The sequence below is a fragment of the Caloenas nicobarica genome, chromosome 8 (genome assembly GCF_036013445.1).
Source record: "Caloenas nicobarica isolate bCalNic1 chromosome 8, bCalNic1.hap1, whole genome shotgun sequence".
NCBI classification, from domain to species: domain Eukaryota; kingdom Metazoa; phylum Chordata; class Aves; order Columbiformes; family Columbidae; genus Caloenas; species Caloenas nicobarica.
Window position 1 is genome coordinate 25,359,988 of NC_088252.1, and position 22,146 is coordinate 25,382,133.

The following is a 22,146-nucleotide window of genomic DNA, read 5'->3' on the forward strand; positions in this document are numbered from 1 at the left end:
GCGGCCCCGCCGCCCCGGCCCCCGGCCGCGGCCCGCACAGCGCCGGGCGGCTCGGGCCGGGCGGGCGGAGCGGGGCGGGCGGCGGGAAGCGGAGCCCCCGGCGGGCCGGACGGACGCGGCGGGCACCCAATGCGCTCCGGCGCCGCCGCCCCGAAGGGAGGGGAGAGCCCCGCGGTTGGGCCCAATGAGGCCGCGCCCCGGAGCGGGACTTCCTTCGGGGATCCCGCGGCGGGGGAGCCGCGGCGGAGCGGGGCCGACACGTAACTGCGGGGCCGGGGGAAGTTCCCTTTGTTCCTCTCGGGTGGCGGCGGAGCCACCGACCGGGCGGGTCCCCGCGGCGGGGCCGGCCCGAAGGAGAGCAGGGAGGCGCCGCAGCCCCGCAGCCCCGCTCCCGCAGGCCGCGGGAGCCAGCGCCGCCGCGGGGACCGGGACGCCAGCCGGGGGCCGCCGGCGCAGCCCGGGCGGCCGCGGGGCCGCAGCATGCAGCTGGCCCGCCGCACGGCTGGGCCCGCCGGCTCCGCTCCGGCCCGCCCGCGCAGAGAAGCCGCCCGGAGCGGCGCGGCCGCGGCGGTGCCCAGGGGCTGAGGCGCTCGGCCGGCCCCTCCTCCCCTCCCGCCGGCCCTCCCTCCTCATCCTCCTCCTCCCGGCGCGGGCCCGGGGCCTCCGATGTCGCCGCCTCGTCGTCCGCCGCCTCCCGCTGCTGAGCCGTGAGGGGCGGCGGCCCTGGGGACCCCGCCGGGGACATGGGCAACGGGATGTGCTCCCGAAAGCAGAAGCGGATTTTCCAGACCCTGCTGCTCTTGACCGTGGTGTTCGGGTTCCTGTACGGGGCGATGCTCTACTACGAGCTGCAGGGCCAGCTCAGGAAGGCTGAGGCCACGGCGCTCAAGTACCAGCAGCATCAAGAGTCCCTCTCGGCTCAGTTACAAGGTACTTACCGCGGCAGGAGCCTCTGCCGCCCTTTGCTAAGGCTTGCAGGGTAAATACCCTCCTTCTCCTCCTTCTCCGGGGAAGCCTGGGCTCCAGCTGCCTCACAAAGTTTCGCTCTTTATGTGCTTCTTCCCCTTCTCTCCCTGCAGCCCGTGGGGTTTGGGATCTGACCATGGGTCGCATCCTCGCCCCGCTGAAGGCTGACGTGGGCTCCTAGCGAGCTCCAATTCCCCCGCGCTCCCACATATTTTTATAGAGCGACTCTTATTCCCAAAGGACTGCACATCGCTTTGCAATTACTGGTATAGATGGAGAAGGCAGGTGTGCTGCCTGCTGCTCATCCGACAGTATGGACCGCATCCAGTTCTGGGACTTTCGTGTGCTTCTGTGTTGTCTTAGCAGTATCGATTTTATGCTGCTGAGAGAACATTCAGCTGCAAAAATGCAAGGCTGCAGTTCCTCGGCAGTATAAACCTTAAATAGCTCCAGGAGGGAAGAGAGTATTCTAATAAATCATTTTTTTTCAAGGGTAATTTGAGCAAAGTTCAAAGAAGTTATTTGGATAAGGCTGTTCTATTACTTTTGGAATAACTTTGAATTTTTTTGGCTTAAAGCTGCCACATAAATGCAGATCCTTGTGTATCTTGGTTTAAGGATGCACCAAATGTGGGCGTCCTGTACTCGAAGATGAAAAGATGCCCATGTCTGACATCTCCATGTCCAGAAATCAGACTCAAAGCAGCAGGTACATACCTGGAGCATCAGTGCTCTAGAAGTGCAAGACTGCAGTGCCTCGCTAGTTGCCAAGTGCCAGATTATCAGGATGGCATATGCAAAGTCGAGCGCCAACTTTTAAAACTCTATATTTAGAATTTTGTTTCTCAAAATTGTATGAAACCAGAATGAGAGTGGTCAGCTCTAGCACCTGTAACAGTTCTTAACTTCAGGGCGATCTTCGGCCATGCTTTTCACTGTGGAAATGTACAGAAAAGCCCGCCTGGAAGCACAGTTTTTATGCAGAGAGTACAGAATTTGGCTTATGCTGCTAGATTCTTATAGTGATTTGTTACTTAAATATATTCAACTCTGATCTGAGACCATCACTACTTCGTATTTCAATTTCAGGCCATTTCCAGGTAATGCCGTGGAAAAAAGTTGACATAAACCCTTATTTTAGTAAAGAAAAAGGTATAAAGGTTTGGCTGGGAGATGGGTATGTGGCAGATGGCTGAAGGGATACTTTTGCTAGTCTGTGTATTTGCCAACAGTATTGGAAGAGGACACAGAAACATCTTGTTCTCCAGCTAAAATTCAACAAGTTGGCTTTTTCTGTTGCTCTGGTTATACCAAAGAGGAGCATGCAACAAACTTTATCCTAACACAGAGGAGAGATTCTCTTGATCGGATATGTTGGGTCTGGACCGTTAGCTTAAACTTTCCGTGTCTGAAACGTTATTTTGAGCAGCTACCATCTATCCAAGGAAGTTCATGGAAGCAGCAAACAGCTAGTAGTTGATAAATGCAGTGACAATGCTGCATTTTATACAAATAATTTCTTGCTTGTTTCAGTGTATCAATGAGAAATGTAAAATAATGACCAGAATCTGAAAGCATGAATACATTTGATTATTGGTGCAATAAATCCACATGGTTCTGTGATGCATGGCAATGTATCAAGCCTATTAAGCAGATCTTATCTGTGTCTAGTATGGCGGCAGTAAACCTTGTTTAAAAAGAAAATTACTAGCAATTAAGTACCAGAATACAGGGAAAATCACAATGTAACAATAAAATTGGTTCTTTGAAATTTTCCTGTATTAGAGCAATAGCTGACATACCTAAAAGAGGGTGAGGCCGAGAGCCCAGGGACGCACAAAACACAGCAGCAAGCGTTAGATGCCTGATCTCCCACAACGTTAGCATGAGTTATGTGCCTGAGGACTTGGGCCTAGTGAGCTAGAAATAAACTTTTCTTCCCTGTCTTTCCCTGTCTGCTTAATGACTCTTTCTGGGATGGCCTGCCCGGTACGCTCACTTGGATTTTTGCAGTAGCAGCTTATTAATGAGGAGAACACAGGGAATTCAGAACCTGTGACTATGCTCAGCTCAGCCAGAGATACACGAGCGCCACGCTAACCGGTGACATCAAAACCATTTCTGAACCTTTCCTATTTAACTTTTCGATACGGAACAACAGGAAGGAATTTTCTTTAAGCAGAGACCTTGAAACAATGTGAAACCCTACCGGTAAATCCTGTGCTTGCAGGCCTGCTATCTGGCTGCACTTTGAACTTGTGATTTTAAATCGACAATGTTGGTGTTGCCAAACAAAAAAACCCTCTAAGAACACCTAGGTTACATCTCTTTGCTGTCCCTAACAACACCAGAGATGATTCTTTCAGTTTATTCTTTTATGAGAACAACAAAATATGTCATTGCTAGAGCAGCGCAGTGTATGTTTTCCATGCAGCGTAATCAGTTCCTCTATAGATACTGGTCTAGAGACAACTTTGGGGCCCGAAGTGTGATGGGAGCACTCTGAAATCCTTTAATCGGGAATCTGTTAAAGGGCAAGGTCACTGACATAGCATTGCTGGCAGGAAAGGAGGGTGCTGTATCAACAGGGATTGATTTCTTAGTGTTTGCAGCTCTCTGCTGGGTGATTAAGACGTTAAAGCTCATTACAAGCTGAGGAGGGAACTGAACCTTGGACTTCACTTCCTGAAGGAACATTTCATCAGCAGGCTTTTATTGTTTTAAATTACAAAAAAAAAAAAAAGGCAACTTCTTAAAGTTGTCCTTTTGAGGATGCTGAGGCTGTATTGTGCTGGGCTGGCCAACTGGATTGAAATGCTTGGATGACAGCGAAATATCACCCGTTTACTGAGTTTTGGTTGTGTTTTATTGTGACTACTGGTGCCTGTAAAGTCAGTTGCTTTCCTGGTTGTGCACAGAAACATCGTTACGGCTTCTGGGTGAAACTCGAGTCCGTTTGTGAAATGCTTAAGGATCGTAGGCAACTCCTGAATTCATGTATAAGGTCAGAGTTTTGGACCTGAATGCCTTTGGTCTGCCCAAGATATTAAGAGGGATCCTCAGATGTAGCTTGAGTTGTAGCCTCCCTTGGCTTCCTACTGTCCCCTCTGCTCTTTATCTATCTCTGCACAGTTTTTTAGGTTTTTAATCTACACAGGTAATAAGAACCTTTTTGGTACTTGCCAGTTCTTCATGCCTGAATGAGCAGTGCTTTCTGTTTTTGCTTGAAAAGCCAGTGGTCTTAGATTGTTATCTTTTTCATTGCCTTGTTTTGCTCAGACACAGCAGGTGGAGCAGGCTAAATCTGTACACATGGGAAAATAGCACTCTCGTCTACCAAGGCAGAATGTACAGATCACTGAAAGATGATGCAGGAAGAGGTCTTGAAATTGTTTAGCCTGTGCGCCTGATCCAAGAAGTATTTGTGCCTCTTGAAATAAGGCCAGGGTGTGACTGGAAGGATGGCAGACTTGGGGAACACGCTAAGAATAACTGGTTTGGAGAGGCTGGGATCTTAAGGTCAACCCCTTTAGACAGCTCAAGTTGTAGGAGATTTTGTATTTGAAAGCTAAACTTCTCACAAAAAAAATGTCAAACTTGGGCATTTTGATCTCTTTAACCAACTTCTGATGGGTGTGGAGAAAGTCGGGATGCTTTTGTAACCCACAAAGGGAACACCGGAGGGAAAAATTGGAGATGACGCAAAATTTCTTGGGTGCTAAAAAACCTGGACTCGTTGTTATCTATAAGGTCGTTCATAGAGAACCTGATCTTCCCAGTAAGATGATTATTTTTAAATCTCGTTCTCTGAGTATTGTATGTTTGAAACATGAAGATAATCTTATTTAGTACTTCTTCAAATGATAAAAACAAAGCTTCACACTCTTTGCATCCTAGAAATATGTGCCAAGCCAAGTCTTAAGCTATTGGCCATATAGGAACAGACTTCAGTTGCTAGAACAGAAACGCATTGACAGCTGTAGATGAACCCGATCGTTATCTTCGACTGCTTTAAGATTTAACATATCTACAAGTGGGTTTTTAGCCCTTGCAGCTTCTGTCTTCTCATCCTCCGGGTATTAAGTAACCCCTTGTGTACTGTTTTAATCTGTTTAATCTGTTTTAATCCCTAATCCTAATAACAGCCTACATCTAGTGCCTTTTACTACCTTAATTTTCCTGCTCCTTCTCTTGGAGTCTTAGCATACATACCTGATGGCCTCAGGCAGCCCCTGTGCAGGCTGTGATCTTGGGAGCCAACCCAGCAGGGACTCTGAACTTGGTAGTCTGGAGGTTGCCCGACCGTGGACAAGGTGTGGTTGTCCTCAGAGCTCTCTAATCCAGCGCTAGAAAGCACCAGCTGAAAAGCAAATGTAGAATTCGTCTGTGCCTGTTGTGCCGTTTGTCCTAAACCGAGGCCCCTCCTTGGAGGTGACCTACTAGAAGTTGATCAGATCTACAGCAGCTCGATGTATAGAGACTTGCACAATGCTTCCCAGTGCCAGAGCATCGTTCTGTGTAACTTTAGTGGTTAATATTTATTATATCTGCCCGCATGCTGATTATGTAGATGCCAAAGCTGTTCTTAGTGAAGTCCATACAGATGCAGAGGTATTTCACTATCTCACCCCTCTTTTATTGTACTCTAAATTTGTCCCTTAAGCTGGCAGAGCCGGGAAGAACTAACAGAACTTCTGATGGTTTAATTTTCATATGCATCATACAAGTAGAGCTACATCTACACTGCTCCTCTGTGGTTTGGTTGTTCTTCTTGATATCAGCAGCCTGGATTCCTGTCAATCCTGTTAGTTTCAGATTGCACGTAACACTGCGGTGCTTATTTTGCTCGTGTTTTGGTGCTGTCTGAGATCGAAAGGTCTGTGGTAGCACTGTAATGTAGCGGTTCATCCTCTGTGTGCTGTTGGCACGTGGGTGGCCTTCAACACCACATGCAGCATGGCGTGAAATGGCAAATACAGCATCCCTGATTCGGCTGCCTGGCTTCCTAGAGTGGGATGTTTGGGTTTGTAACCTCATCTGAGAATCTGTCTTTTGTACTTCGATTCACATTTTCTAAATACTTAAAACACATTAAACGTTTGAAGTCATTTGTGCAAAATTTTAGTATGGGAGATCCATATGCTGTAAATGTATATTCATCTGTGCATTCGTATGTAGATATATGTATAAAATGTATATTTAGATATTGCAGCTCAACCTGAAGACTTCGGGGTTATCAGGAATTAAGATTTCTTCATAATCCAAGTACAGCCAAAGTGCTGGATCTTTGTTCAGTTCAGCTGACTCAGGAGCTGCTTTGTTGCTCCCAGGTCCACAGCGAGCGAGAGTCCCAACAACTGACCTCTATGACTAGAAAGATAAATTGAGCAAATGCCCGTATTTATATTTGTTTTCCATTCCTGTAATCCGTGCTCAAATGCCCTCAAATCACTTGTGTACATAAATACTTCCAGGATAAATTTCTACCAGCGCTGCGATGTCACATCTGCTTCCAGGTTGGGATGTGGGCTGAGGATCACGGAGCACATGGTCTGAAGGAGCATTAGGCAGCATGAGGTAACAGGGAGGTTTTGTTCCCTGGGCTCTGTTGTTCCCCCTCCCTGGCTTAATATTGGGCCTGGTAGATAACAGGCTGATGCAAGATAGAACCAGCGTCCTGAAACTATTTGTTACTGATGATGATTTAAGCTTTTTAAAGCCTGTGAGTGATTGATCAGTCTGGGTTTAGGAACACTTCAGAGCTGAGAGAGGAGAGAGGCAAGATGGGTGGATGCTTTGGTGAGTTTGCATTCCGCTTTCTTCAACAATCATCTTCTGTCACGTATTTCCTACCAGGGAAAGGTTTGACAGAAGCTTCTGCATCACCTAAAACATCACTGGAGGGACCAGTAGAGAAGCAGAGGATGAAACAGCCACAGTCACAATCTGACAGTTGTAGCTGCAAACCGAGCCAGAAATCCTGTGGCCAACAGCGTAGCTTAAGCGATACCTGGCTGTGCGAAGCCCATGACGTCGGAAGAGTTTTAGGGTGGTTGAGACTTTGCAATTGTCCTGACAAAACTTTGAAGTTAATGTCTGAGAGTCAGGCACTCAGAGCGGTTCAGTTAAGGTAACTGCTTTACTGTTAGCACCAAAGCCTAAACAACGGATTGGAATGACTTCCTACGTGAGCAGAACTGATTGAATTCTTAAATATGACATTCCAAACATGTTGTCTCATCGGGCTGGTCTTTTTGCTGGGAAGGATCCAGACTTGTCAGCCTGGGTGGGACAACCTTGTGAGTCAGGTTTCCACCCACTCCGAGATTGGCCTGTGCATTATAGCAGCTCCTCTATGGCAGGGAGGATATTGCCAGCAATTTGTGGCTAATGTAGTTCACTTTGCTCTGTTTGGAACAGGATCCTTGCAGAGAAAAAGTAATTAAATCCATCCTGCTGAAAGTCAGGTGCTGTTTTGAGGTTTAAGGGTAACGAAAGCTAAATAATTCAGCTTACTGGAAAAAACGAACTATACAGAACAACTAATGAAAGCAGACTCTTTTGTTGGGTGATTTTTCTTGGGATTTTTAGCGTTCAAGGGCATGAATTTCTAGTCATGTTGGAACCTGAGGTAAGCACTTGAGGAATTCAGCCTGGATGCTGTTCCTTATTTCAAGAAGGGTCTTCTGAGCTGGATGCAATTCGGATCTTTTTCTGATGATCTAGCATAAACCAAAATTCCCAAGATTTTCTACTATCTATCAGTGGTTGGACCTGATGATCCTGAGCGTCTCTTCCAACCGAAACGATTCTGTGATGCTCTATGATTAATTAAGAAGTAAATTGCAATTACTCTGCCTTTTCCTCTAAATTTTTCCCCCGCTAAGGTATCTGAAATTAGCCCAATATCTTATTTTCCCGAGGTGACTCAGATCTCCAAGTTTGTTGGTTGTTTCCAGGGCTTAATTACAGGGATGTTGAGATAAGTGTGGCTGTTTCTGCTCCCGTCCACGCCACCACAGTCAGCAATGCCATTTGCAGTGTCTCAGTTAATCTGTCACACTCAGACGTGTATATTGAGGTTTGACAGTCATCTTCTGTTACCAAAAAAAAAAAAAAAATGAACCGCTAACTCAAACTATTGATTTCTTTATGCTGGTTTTTGAAATAAACAACTGGAGCCGACTCCAAGTCCTCCGTGTTTGAGCTTTCAAGAGCTAATTTAAGGAAGCGGTTTAGCAGTTTTGTAAGGTGATAACCGTAACTATTACACCAGATTTTGCCATATTCTCTTCTGATAAAACTGCAAACGTATGTTTCAGTTAGGAGAGACATTAAAACATGTTTATATACAGATTACAGTGGGTTTCTTCAGTGTTGATTTTGCACTTTTTTCTATATACATATATATTTTTTTACATAGATCCTAACACCAGGTAGCTAGAATCACTAGACTTCTGCATAAAATTGGAAAAAAAGTCAATTTTTGAGGGAAAGAGCTGGCCCTTGTTTCCTGGAGCTGAGCAGCCGCAGATATTCATAGATGATGTGAGAAGGAAACTTGTCCCTGCAGCTCTTCTGAGCATTTCTGTGTTTCCTTCAAAACGATCTAGTGCGTCGTGACAAAAATGGCCGAATAATGGAGAGATGAAAATCATACAAAGGGAGTGGATTTTTTTTTTAGAAGTAAATCTGCTAACCTTAAGAAATTTAAGTCAAAAATCGCTACACAGGTTTTGTTGGAACTCTTTGCATTTATCATCACTTCAAAACAAATCTGTAGGACAGACAGGTGTATACCTTGTTTCCCCAAAAATAAGACAGGGTCTTATATTAATTTTTGCTCCAAAACTTATTACTTTTTTTACATGTATAGCTGCCTGGACACTATTTAAATTGACTTTTTAATGAACTGTAACTAGGGTTTACTTTTGGAGTAGGGCTTATATTTTGAGCATCCTGAAAAATCCTGCTAGGGCTTATTTTTGGAGTAGGTCTTATTTTTTGGGAAACGGGGTAGGAAACAGCATATGGCAGGTGAGATGCTCATCGGCCCCAACATGTCATAACCATGGGTGGCACCCAAGCTGGGAAGAAATCTTTCCTGGGATAGAAAATGTGATCTCTTTCCTAATAAGAATCATGTCTTGAAGCCTAACTGTTAGGGATTAAATATTTAATCACACTTAATACCCCTCCTCAAACTTTTATTTCCAGCAGCAACTCTTCCAGTTGACTGCTTCAGCATGATAAATACTTGTCCCTGTCCCAACGTGTCTTGCAATTTGTTTTTAAAGCTCTTGTTTCCTAGAGGTGTTATTGACTTCTAAGAAAGGGAGTACACAAGGCAGGGTGGAGTACAAGGATTCTATTAAATGTAGCTGTTTCCTCCTGTTTAGACATTAATTTTTGTGTCATCCTTATAATTGAATAGAGGCCGCAAGTATTTCTTAGAAATATCTGGTTTACGGCTAAAATTTTGACCAAAGCGTGGGCACAAACTTCTCTCTTAAAATCATTAAAATTCTCAGCAACATAAATGACAAGAGAATTAAGTCAAAGCAGTGGGTATTTTTAAGGTTTAGTTTGCCAGTTGGAATTCTGCTCTTCTGCAGTGACCGGCAGTAATTTGACAAAGCCATTACCTGATCGTTCTTCGTGTAAATTGAAAAGTGTAGGGGTTTATTTTAAAGTAAATGCAGTTGTGATACTGCACACAGTGCTGCTGGTGGTGGTTTTCAGTGAACAAAACAAGAGCAGTCCATCCCTGCCTGTATGCAAAATTGTTCCATAATTAAGCCAGAAAAACACTTGTTGTTCGCACACAGTTTCACACTATCTTGACTTCATTTCTGCCTTTTTCATATGAATTCAAAACAGAAAACCTCAAGGGCGTAAAATATGAAATAGCTTAAATATTTTGTTCGATATATTGTAACCCTGTGGTTTCTATAATGTCTTTTTCTTGCACTATACTTAAACCAGAGTTTTCCTAGTCTCTTTTGTGGGAAAGCTTCCATTGTCTCTTAGATTATTGCAATGTCACCGGAATATCCATTTATTGCTGAAGTCTCAATTGAGAATTTGTGAAATAGGTGGCGTGTGTACTGTGAGCAGGATGGTGGGGATTCCTGATACTTGTCCAGGAGTTACCCACAGCCTGAGAATCTGTTTCTGATAAGATTATCAGTGGTGAAATAGTGGATCTCCTTGTTTGAAACCAGATTCCCTGGCTTAATCACATACAGAGCTGCAAGCTTGGAGAGCAGATCTTGTTATATTGATAACATGTTCTCCCAGAATGAAATGTTAGCATCCCATGAGCCAAGAAATCTCTTCCGAGATAATTTTTTTTATTATTGTCATTTGACTAGAAAATCCATCCTATATTTCGTGTTGAAGGAATTCTTCTTGGCTCACGGAAACGCTTTACTCTTAGCAGAAAAGCTATTTGCGTGGCTTCACGTTTTAATTGTGGCACGAATTGGAAATTAACTGTGTTTTTATAACAAGTCCGTGTTTTATAGACCTTCATAGCGTTACTAGAAAAGTGCCAGTGTGGTTTACCACACACTGCTGGTTCAGTTCAACTCTGCCACAGTCCGAGAGAAAATAACATTAAATGTTGCCAAGGCTACTGAAATCTGCTGGTTTTAAACAAAAGGTATTGCTGTAAGCCCAGAGAAAGATTGCAGAATTGCGTAAGGAACAATAACAATGAAATTAATAAGATTCCTTGCGTCATGTATATCTAAATCCCAATGTAATCTTAATTTTCCAGTGTTTAAGATAGTGGGAGCTGGGCTGTTTTAGAGTCTCAAATCATGCTCCTGACAGACCAAATACCAAAGTAACACAGTTGCAAAATTGCTGATAGTGTAAAATAGGAAATACTTTCTTTTAAATATACAACAGTGGCTTGTTTTGCTTAATACTAGTTTTACTGATTAGAGGTGCAAAGATAAGGGAAATAACCCTGACTGCTAAATAAACTTGCTTTCGTCAGACTCCTGTGTTGCAATTAACGTTCAGCGATGATCAGAGTGGTGTAACCTTCTAAGAAGCTATAAAGCATCGTGCCCCCCTGCTCCTCCACTTTCTGCTTGCGAAAAACCTGAAATCAAGGACTCGATTTAATGGGATCAGTTCAAGAATGGTTAAATATTTCCTTGCTGAAGGTGAGAGGTGTTTTAACCAGCTGTGATGTTACCGGCTGTTTCTGGGCTTTGAGGCTGAATCACCTCTCTGTGGATTCGTTATGTTCTTTGTTCACGTAGGTTAATTAAATAGGTAACTTAAATAATCAGATTGATACCTGCAGTTATTCCAGCTTTGGAATAACTCATAATAGCCATTAGATGACAATGTTTTTCCCCTTTTGTGTACTATTCTACTAAATATAACAAAGTTCAGTTATTTGTGCAGAGATCGGTACAAAATTAAGAATTCACCCTACGAAAAAATTATTTGTGAAGTGCAACGTCAATGCATTACACTGGCAGGAATTTTTCAGATTCCTTGTATAGGTTCCACCCCCTGGCTAGGAAAACTGAAATAGAAAACATGTTTTTTGATACATTTCTTTGAGATTCTTGCCCAGATATCTCATATCCAGGCTGGTAGTGAAGAAGGAGAAATCTCCTGCTGTAGGAACATGAGCCTTGTCGTTTGGACTCTTGGCTAGGAGGTTCCTTTCTGGTGGGAAAAACTGATGTCTGTAGGAGAAACTCCTATATGTACCTACAAAATCTGACCTGCAACCTGCTCCCTAAAGGAGCAAGTGAGAAAATAAGAGAGCTGTAATTTCTTCATAATTATTCTTAATAAAAATCTTCATTGTGTTGCAGGTTGTGGACTTTTATCAGAGAAAAATATTAATGAACCAACCAGCAAGTGAACTAGAAAGGGAGAGGGGCAGGAGGAAGCTTTTCTTAGCCCTTTTTGTCTGTCTGAAAGGCTGTTTGAAGACATGGCAGGTTTGTTCCAGGATTCCGAAGGTTGTCGGGCAGGAGGCAGCGGTGAGGATGCACTGGGTGATGGCAGCAGAGCCAGAGCTCAGCAGAGATGCTAAAACCCAAACCATCCCATTCTCTTTCTCCTTTCTCCCTGCCCTTATCATTTCGGGTTTGTTCTGCAAGGTTTCCCGCCCCCCCTGCTTGTTAAAACCTGGGGAGGAGCCGAGGAAGCCACACTTGTGGACAAAGTGAAATGGAAAATGTTACCTCTGAATCTGTTTGTGGCTTAGTCTGTTTGCCAAAAAGCCCATTTCCACCCTAATCGCGTGGGAGGGGAAACCCATCATGGATTTTCATTCCTCTCCTGAGCTGCTCTGCCACAACCGCTGTTCCTTTTGCAGTGTAATTCACCTTTTGCATCTTCAGTGCCTAAATAGAACCATTACTGTGGTGCTGCCATTTATTTTTTCCTCCTCTGAAAGCTTACTCGGTGGTGGCTTTGTGAATATTCATGACATGCTTGTTTTGTTGCGGAAGATGTTGGTACATTAGTTCATCTTGACTGATGCCCTTGACTTTAGAAGATAAATAGCAAAGTACAGATAGGTGACAAGGATTGATTAACGATCCAGCTTCTAAGCCAGAACATAAACCCTTGTAGATAAGCCCGTAGCCTGCAGAATGTACTTGGTGGAATTAAGAACATGTTTTAAGGTGCAGGAGGAGTTTTCTGTGGCTGCCAAGACGCAAATTGTTACTTGATACTTCCTGTTAAAAGCTTGTGTTCACCAATGGGTTACTCCACAGAAAGTGAGTTTCCCAGTTTTGAAGGAAAAAAATCACACATTCCGTTCATAACAAATTAATAACTCTGTAAAAGAGTGCAAATTCTAATTTGGACAGTGAAAAGCACTTGTGTTAAACTGAGCTAGAGCAAATATAATTGTACATTTGCAGGAGTTTTAATTAATATCTTTGCTGCAAACTTAGACCATTTCAGACCGTGATCCTTCAGTCTGGTGAGTGAAAGGGTAAACAGGGGCTGATGTGCCCCATGGCTTGCAAGAGACATCTGAAAGCAGATGTTCAAAGTGCTGCATTGTCGGCAGCTGAGCGGTGGGACTCTGCCAGAGGATGCTGGATGTCCTGCACACCCATGGGTACAACAGACAATGAAACAAATCCATAAAATACAATCCGTTTTGGAATGGTGTACGCAAAGGACCCCTGTCTTTGAGAGTCATAAGGTGCTGGGAGGCGCCGCCAAGGAAATACTAAAACTCCTCGTGTGTTTTCTGTATTAAACATCTGCTCCTGTCAGGTCCTGAGAGGTGGTTGATCTGTTGGGCCCATTGATGTGACCAAGAGTGGTTGTCGTACCATAAAAATCTCGAAATAAGGTTGTCTCTGCTTGCCGTGATCAGCCCTGGAACGATCCATCTCCTGCCGTGCCACCCAGCGCTCCGGGTCACTGCCAGCTCTCCTCAAAACCGTCCACGCCGGCGCTGCCACCAGAACAGCCCGTCCCCAGCAGCCGGGTCCTGCCGTCCCACCCGCGGCAGCGAGAGCGAAGGGAAGGACACGAACCAGCAGCAGAACCACCTCTGGTGGCACCAGCAGCTCAAAGGGCTGGTAGAGTTTGGCAAAGATATCAGAGCATCTCTCCAAAAATCCACATGCAGTTTTTTCTAGTCTGACCCCGCTGCGCGACTACGTTACCTGCGCTGCTGAGGGTGCTGCGGGTTGGAGCATGGGTGCTGCCCCCAAAAGCTCAGCTCGTTGCTCTTTGGCACAAGAGCTGTACACAAACCACTGCTTTGTTCATCTGTGGGCTGCTCTGTGGGTATTCTCACTCCGTTAAAACGTATAAATGGATTTAAAAATCAGTGAAGATTAAATGTTGCTCTCAAACTGAAATGATTTCCTGACGAGCGGTCTCTGGTACCCTGGCCTTACAGAGAAACATCCCGTTTAGCTTTACACTTCAGCTATCCTAGCTCTTCAGGTGATTGTTTCTGTTCTTCCTGCTTTATCTCCTTAACTAGGGGGTGAAAAAAAAGTCAAACTGCAACCCCCACCAAATCCTCATATTATGTGAATATTCTGTGCAAGTACAGGGTAGTTTAGCATCTGTATACCCTAAGAAACCAAGGACACGATACCTCAGCATTTCATTGTGCTCAGTGGCACTGTGGTGTAAAGGGTCTGGACTTCACAAAAAGAAAAAAAGGGTCACAGAAAACTGACTTGTCCAAGTTCTTGGAAGAATTTTGGCCTGGATGGTCTGGATTTGCTCACCAGTGAGGCTGTCCTGTCTTATCTCCTTGTTTCTTTACAAACGAGGATGAAAACATGGGAAAATGTGAAACTGCACACCTAAGGAAAGAGGATTTGGTAGCTTTTGTGTAGATCCGCCACAGCTGACTGTCTCCATAAACAAATCACTTACCAGGTTATCACAGCCTGGGTTTGTGCAATGGAAATAACCCAGAATTCGGGATCAATAAACCATGCAAAAAAAAGAAAAAAGTTCCTGCTCCAAATGCTACAAACAGTCCTTTATCCTGTGACCTCATTCCACTTGTATTTTCCTGGTGGGTTCTGTGCCAATGCTCTCTGGCTGTGCTGGGGGGGTGGTGGGTTTTTGTATATGTGACTTTAAAAATGAATTGTGTACAAATTTTCTCTTTTCAGTTGTATATGAGCACAGGTCAAGATTAGAGAAGTCGCTGCAAAAGGAAAGGCTTGAACATAAGAAAGCAAAAGAAGGTAAAAATGTGCTTTTCACTTTGACATTGAAGATAACTCCATTATTTTAGAAAGTAACTTCAGATGTATTTTGTTCAATTTTAAGTGAGTTACTAATGTATAACACAGGAGCACCTTGGCAGATCCATAGTGGTCTTTTAATACATCTTTTTCATTTGCTTTTTTTCACTCTAATCTTTTACAAAAGTAATCATCTTTTTAGTACTGTATACAGATCACTGCAACATAGTACGCACAGAGAATATGTGTATATCGATATATATAAACTTGACATGTATGTGGAATATGGGCATGTGTAAATCCTCTTCTGGCATGCTGAAAATATAAAACTCATACTAAAACCATGGGATCTTTTCCTGCATTCCATCAAGATGAAATTAGACTCCGAATCAGTATTTTTACACATGCTTAAGGGTAAACACAGGCTTCCGTGCCTTTTTCTGATTAAAACTAAGTTCTAGGTGTGCGTGAGGGGGAAATCATAGAATCATTTTGGTTGGAAGAGACCCTTAAGATTATGGAGTCCAACCATAATAAATAATAACGAGCACATAATAATAATAAATGTTGGTACACATTCTATTTCTCACACCTCTGCCCTCAGTGAAACTTCAGCAGAATGCAACCCACTGAGTTTTCTTTTGTTGTTCTAAATTCACTACAAATTTCAGATTAAAGCCTGTATTCTTCCTAAAACTGAGGACTGGGCCGCTGCATTAAAACAACTTTTGCCAAAGTTAATAAGCGTGTAAGAAATAGTTCTTACCATGAGGTTCTCGGCAGGTTTCTGGTGCCATCTAGTGTAGAGCTGTCCCATCGCTCTGCAAAGGGGAATCGGCCCTTCCAAATCCTGAAAAGAGCATCAAGGAACAGAGGGGGAATTTTTTGTTTTATTTAAACTTAGACTAGACTTTCACACTTTTAAAAATACGTATTTTTTTATCCTAATACAAGAATGCACCATTTCTGAATGTCCTTTTCCTTTTGAATGATGCTTCTGGGCCTCATGTAACAGATTTAATTGCCCATCTGTAGTCTTGAGCCTCTGCCTATCACACTAAGATACGAAACTTTTAAATGAAAATATTTTATGAAACTTAATACTTTGTCAAAATTTGAGCATTTTGTTAAATTCTCCATAGTTTTTTTGAATATCTTTTGGAAAATTGTAACTGCATAAGTATTCAGCTCTTAAGAGAATTTATGTATGCAAGTTATGTCATTTACATACAGATTCTAATCTTCCTGGCTTTTTTTCATCAGTGCTTTCTCTTTTATGTTGTAGATTTTCTTGTTTATAAACTAGAAGCACAGGAAACGCTAAATAAAGGGAGGGTAAGTCATCATTCCTGGTGCACGTTTTTGGAGGTTGATGCTATTTGAGTTGCAAGAAAAAGGAAACGCTTTGCAATTACAACTGTTCAAAGAGGTCTCACAAAATCCTAATTGAAAGAGCATTCACTTATTCAATTTGTACTCTGCACGTGTAAGTGCTCTGCAATTCCTAATTATTTTAACTGTGACAGGAGATCCTAATTATCTTTCCAGAAAATTAATTCAGAAAATATCCTCCTGTTTTATATGATGATAGTTCAAATGTAATGTTAACATTTTTAAGGGGCAGGGGGAATAATAAAGCATTAGAAATCTTTTTGTCGCTTAGTCCACAGGGAAAAGGACACTGACAACTTTCTAACACGTGGTCTTTGAACTGGAAAGTATAAAAACAGCCAGAAAATTCGGTTTATATACCAAATGCCAGAAGAAAAGCTGGATCTGGCAAAGGACCCGTAGACCTGTAGAGAACTCTTAATAAAGCAAGTAAATTAGGGTTTTGTGGCTACTTCATGTTGAAACCGGGGAGCAGTTTGTAAGTTAAGACACGTTGTTGTTGCAGTAACTTATTTATCCTTGCTGCATTCCAAAGCACGTGGAGAGATTAATGTGTTTCCTGGGGAGTTGTGTCCTTTGGCTTGTGACTCCTGGATCCCTGCATGTCCTGAGGCTGCAGGAATGACAGAGTTGTTCTGTTTAACGCCAGGGTTTTTGTTTTACAGCAAGACTCAAACAGCCGATACAGCGCGCTGAGTGTCCAACACCAGATGTTGAAGGTAGGTCACCAAGCCCCCCCGTTTCACAGGACACCTGTGTCAGGGACACTTGGCCTCGCTGGCTTCTGGTGATGTTCTGCAGAACGTCTGTCCATCAACAGTGCCTTCCTCTTACAATGGCACCCTTAAGAGATGATATACTGCCCTTTTTCCTAGTGCATAATTTAATCTTATCAAATGCAATTACTCATATGGAACACTGACTTTCCAGACTGTACGTAGTTTGGCACGTAAGGAATTTCTTAGACACGTTCAGCAGGTCCCAGTGGGACAGGGCAACTGTGGGGCGAGGTGATGTAGCCCTAGAACAGGACACTGCTCATCACAGAGATCATTTTGTGTTGAGATGAGCTGCAATATGCATGCTTTCAATAATAAACTTATTGTCAGGAATGCTTCCTGTTCATCTGGACTTATTTAACAAATTGCCGAAGACAATATTATCCAGATATGCAGATAACGGAACTGTTCCAATGTCCGACTTGCTATTTGCAGAGTCAACACGAAGAACTAAAGAAACAGCATGCTGACCTTGAGGAAGATCACCGAAAACAAGGAGAGGAGTTCAGCAGAACATTCAGCGATCACAAGGAGCGATACCTACAACTGCAGCAGGAAAAAGAGCAGGAAATCTCTAAGCTGAAGGGTATATGCAACCTGTGTCTGGCTGCCCAAATTAAAATGTGTATTTGTCACTGTGTTTTGCGTGACGTGAGACAGGAAGGCATTGTCACTGTTCTCAGTCACAGGGCACTCAAGCATCTTATGCCCCTTATAAGCTACGTTTTATTGATGATTTTCTGTGGCCTCTTTCTGAAATTGATTCATACGTCTACTTCGTGTTTCTATCTAGATTTGAGGAATAGTAAGAAACACAGCACTCAAAAGCCCGTCAAGTGTCAGAAGCTGCTTTATGCAGTCTTTCATGTTTAGTTCCAAGTTTTAGTTCTAAGACCTATAAACCTGGAAAATAGGTTTGCCTCTTGACCTTTTATTTACAAAAGAGAGTAATCTAAGAATATTTGCCACTTCCATCAGAGATTTGAGTTTCTTAATTAAGCGACTTTCCATTTTAGACCTCATTTTTTCTCTATCACCTTATCTGAAACATGTTGTACTTGTATACTTGGATGATGAATCCTTCATTTTTTATTCTTAGCCTCCAGTTTCCTATTAAAGAGATTCTTTGCAGCCTGCAGACCTCTCCAATTCTAATTACGCAATTGCACAGAACCAAAGGACGAGGCTCTCCCCATCAAGGGCCTTCAGCCACTTTCTGCCATGTGTCTCCACCACACGAGTTGGTTTTGGGGCCGTCTGCAGTTTTGTCTGCACAGTATTTTGCAGGTGGAGGCTGTGTTTATTAGTTCTGCCTTGGCGTGACAGCAGTGATGGAGTCACAGAGCTCGTGGACTGAGCTGGATCGCTGCCTGGCAGCTTGGAGCGTGGGAAGAGCTTGCCCGCGTCCACTCGCAACATTCCACACCCACATCGTGTCCGAAGTGGGAAGAGAAGCCCCTCTCCCCGGTCCCAGAACGGAAAAGCTTGTTAAGGATTCTGGCCATCTGGGCACCTCTCCCAAAAGAATAACAGTCCTACGACATCAGATTCTCACTCGTCAGATGCGACGTGGGGGAAGAAAGGAGGACGGCTTCCTCCCCGCGTTTTAAAGATTCAGATGACCACACTGAATTGTGCTGTCTGCAGTCCCCACTGTGAACAGGGCTGCAGAATTCCAGTTGCAGACTGGCTGCGCTAATATAAAATTTAACGAAATTTTACAGTTTTCTGCTTGAAAATGTAAGGCTGGGAAGAGATGTAACGTAAAGTTCAGATTGGATATTAGGAAAAGATTCTTCCCAGGAAGGGCTATCGGGCATTGGAACAGGCTGCCCAGGGCAGCGGTGGAGTCACCATCCCTGGAGGGGTTTAAAAAGTGTTTAAATGAGGTTCTTAGGGACATGGTTTAGTGCTGGAGTTGGGTTATGGTTGGACTCGGTGATCCTGAGGGTCTCTTCCAACCGAAATGATTCTGTGATTCTATAAACAAACCTTAGAGTTACTCTAATCCATTTTCACTATAGCAGTTGTGTAGGATTTTACGTAGCTTGTCTTAGAGTCTTAATTTTGGTGCTTAATTTAGTATTATAAATCTGACAGGGGTTAAATTCTGTTTGTCATTTCTTTGAACAGAATCCCTGTATAACTTACGGGAGGAGAACAGACAGTTGAGGAAAGCTCACCAAGACATTCACACCCAGCTACAAGATGTCAAGGTAGGCTTGGCTTTGCAGACAATGTTTAAGACCATTAGGAAAAAGAAAAAATTTCCTGAGTTTCAACAAGCCAGAAATGGGCTATGCTGAACACTTGTAGTTTCTGTTATGTGGCAAAAAGGAGAGGAATGTGGCTGAACTGGATTTCTTGTCTTTTGCCACCTGCACTTTAGGTACATGCTCATTAAAAAAAAAAAAAAAAATTGTATGAGAAGTATTCAGTATAAAAATTGGAATTGTAAATTTGACTTTGCAAGTTAAGAATTGCATTTTGGCAAACTAAGCTTGCTGAAATGAATGTTTTCCAGCTCTATTTTTTTTAAAACCTTCATCAACATCTCCAACTTTTAACTTTGTTTTAGTTACACAAATTCTGGCCTCCAAATTTTCTTTCCTGGCATGCTTGCTTTCCCTGCATTTTTAATATGCATTCCATGTTAAATAAATAAATGCTGTCATTCCAACTCAGGATTTTCTTTTCAAAATAAATTAGGTAGCCTGGGGAATTTTGAACTAGGAAGATAATTCAATTTACCTTTAGAATGCACTTTACGTGAAACATGTCATGTTCTTCTTTTTGTGTAGCAACAGCATAAGAACTTACTCTCCCAACACAACCAGCTTGTAGTGACATTGGAAGACCACAGGAGTGCACTAGCTGCTGCACAGGTCAGAAAGGAAAGCAGCTTCTGCTAAGCTCTAACCTTCCTAAAACTTGATTTTTTTCCTAGTTCAGCTGACTGTCCCGCTGTGCATGGAGCCCTTGGCATGGGGAGGCTGCACACGCAAGGAGGTGCATGAGTTCAGGGGTTGCTCTTAAGAAGCAACTGCAACAAATTGTAGGGCTGTCCGATAACAAAAAGCTGCGTTATAGGCCCAAGAGTGCATGTGTTACCAATAAGAAGAGAATCTCTGCTTCCATGAGAGCTGTCAAATACCTTTCTTTCTCTGTCTTCTCTGATAGAACTTCCATTAGTTTAACATCCCACACACTGACGTTCACACCTATCATTATGAAGACCTGGATGCTGATAATAAAATCTCTTTTTGTGCATGACTGGGAGGTCTATAAAGCTCTATACATCAGTGCGACAGAGGTAGAGTATATGTGGAGGAATGTAAACTCCAGGGGGAACTCAAACTAGTTAAAAAGAAGCAGCAGCATTTTCTAAAATGTCATTTTCAAGTGAACCATCCATAAAGCGCGAACTCTGCATGGCCACTGCAGATTCATTCGGCTGTACCGGTCCCAGCTGTGTGGGCCACGGGGACTCTGCAAGTGAGAATAATGTTGGAGCAAAGGAAGGTTATTGGGGAAAGGCAATGAGAAGTTAGTTTTATTCCTGACTCATTTTCTTCATGTAAATATTTTCATGGTCTACAAAATCATTAGCAGCGTTAAAAGTGTTGGATCTTTTTTTCTTCCCCCCAATTCTGCTCGTTGTGCTTGTCAATACATGTAGATATTAAAAATATCAGGGAAAGACTAGAAAAGTCCCTCATACTCTAAATATATGAAGAATCTTAATTTCCAGTACTAAAATATGCTGACAGCACGTTTTAAGCTCTTCTCCTCTGGCCCTGTCAGCTGCTTGGTGTGTGTTTGCAAACATCTGGAATTCCACAAGGGCAGATGATGCAGGGTCTGATTTCAGGTTCACCCAAATCCAAAGGGAAGCTCCATGTACTCCTCCTGGCTTTGAATCAGTTCTTTAACCAGAAAACCTGTATCACACCGAGCCTTTCTATCTGCAATCAGAATGTGGCATTTATCATATGGAAAACCTTTCCTTCGACAGAAGAGCCTTGCACATCCTCTCAGAACAGAAGGTATTTAGCACACTTGCGTAGTTTCTCCTGCAAACCAGCTACACAAAGTTCACCAGGGATTATAAAACACAGCTCAATAAATGACCCCTCTATTTCTAAGTGTATTCTAGACATTAAATATACAGTAGTCAATACTGCACTAATGAATTTGTGAGCTGAATCTTTAAGGCATTGTAATCTCTGTACTTCTCCATAGCTCAAACTGCCAGACAGATTCGTTACATATTTTTATAAACCCTGTCCCTCTGTCACTATTAATACCTTTTAGGCTGTGGCCTTGAATCATAATGTTCAGCTTAGCGACTCGTTCAACAGAACGGAGCACTTGAATTCTGATCTGGACGTGCACTGTTTAAATATCCCAGTAATTAGTCTCTGCATGGTCAGCGAGTGGGGTAGAAAAAAGAAAAATCAGGGACCTGCATATTAGTCTTATATTAAATAAATACTACTTTTTCCTCTAAAATTTCTTACTGGACTCTCCAGCTGTTAATCAGGAAGCAGAAGTATCCCTGTGGAAGGACAAGAGTAATTTCTATGCATTCTGCTTTGCTTTTAGGCCTGTCTGTTTTAACGGATGCCATAGGCTTTCGAAGATGCTTCGAGGTGCGTCTGGCTTCAGAGCTGTTATGCTTCGCATCATGTCAATCTGTAGCACTGTGGATATTGTTTCGTATGAGTATTACGCATTGTACATCAATGCATCGTGCCTGTCTGCTGTACTATTGATTGCTATGATACCACATAACACACAAAATGACATATGCAGTCACCGAGCAGCAACTGCAGCCAATTTTTAAGCTGAGTTTTAAAAAAGGATTATGAAATGCACCTCGGATTTCAAAACGGGTAGTAAATACACCCACCACCTCCACTGGAGCAACAGAGGAACCCTCTCGTGGGGGGTCTGGTCAGCTTTTCTAAGCCCTGTCCATCTCAAAACCTTGACTTTGAGATAATCTTTCTTGTACATCTGCTGTATAGACTGGGACTGGTGTATCAACCAGCCTGGATTCTCATACGGGACCTTGAAGCCTTTTGAAAGTATCCTGCTCTCATCCAAAGTTAAAAAGCAAATCAAATTACATTATTTTACTGTTGCATTTCAGGAAGACTTTAGAAATTTACATTTTCTCTCTTTTTTTTTTTTCTTTTCCTTTCTCTTCACCAACAACGTACTATGACTTCCTTTGCCTCAGTTCTGTGTGTTGGCTGTTGTCTTGTGTAACACCTGTCTAA

At 43.1% G+C, this 22,146-nt stretch overlaps 1 protein-coding gene across 3 annotated transcripts in view; it reads left to right on the forward strand.

The window, feature by feature from the left end:
* The first annotated feature begins 214 nt into the window (after nt 1–214).
* Nucleotides 215–22,146, forward strand: part of GOLIM4 (golgi integral membrane protein 4) — a 33,097-nt gene continuing 11,165 nt past the window's right edge. For all 3 annotated transcript variants that reach the window (XM_065640316.1, XM_065640317.1, XM_065640318.1), the window contains exons 1-7: nt 215–930; nt 14,616–14,690; nt 15,976–16,025; nt 16,748–16,801; nt 17,297–17,447; nt 18,995–19,077; nt 19,663–19,746. In XM_065640316.1, coding sequence (XP_065496388.1) covers nt 744–930; nt 14,616–14,690; nt 15,976–16,025; nt 16,748–16,801; nt 17,297–17,447; nt 18,995–19,077; nt 19,663–19,746 — 684 coding nt within the window. In that variant the 5' untranslated portion in view covers nt 215–743. The remainder of the gene's footprint in view (nt 931–14,615; nt 14,691–15,975; nt 16,026–16,747; nt 16,802–17,296; nt 17,448–18,994; nt 19,078–19,662; nt 19,747–22,146) is intronic.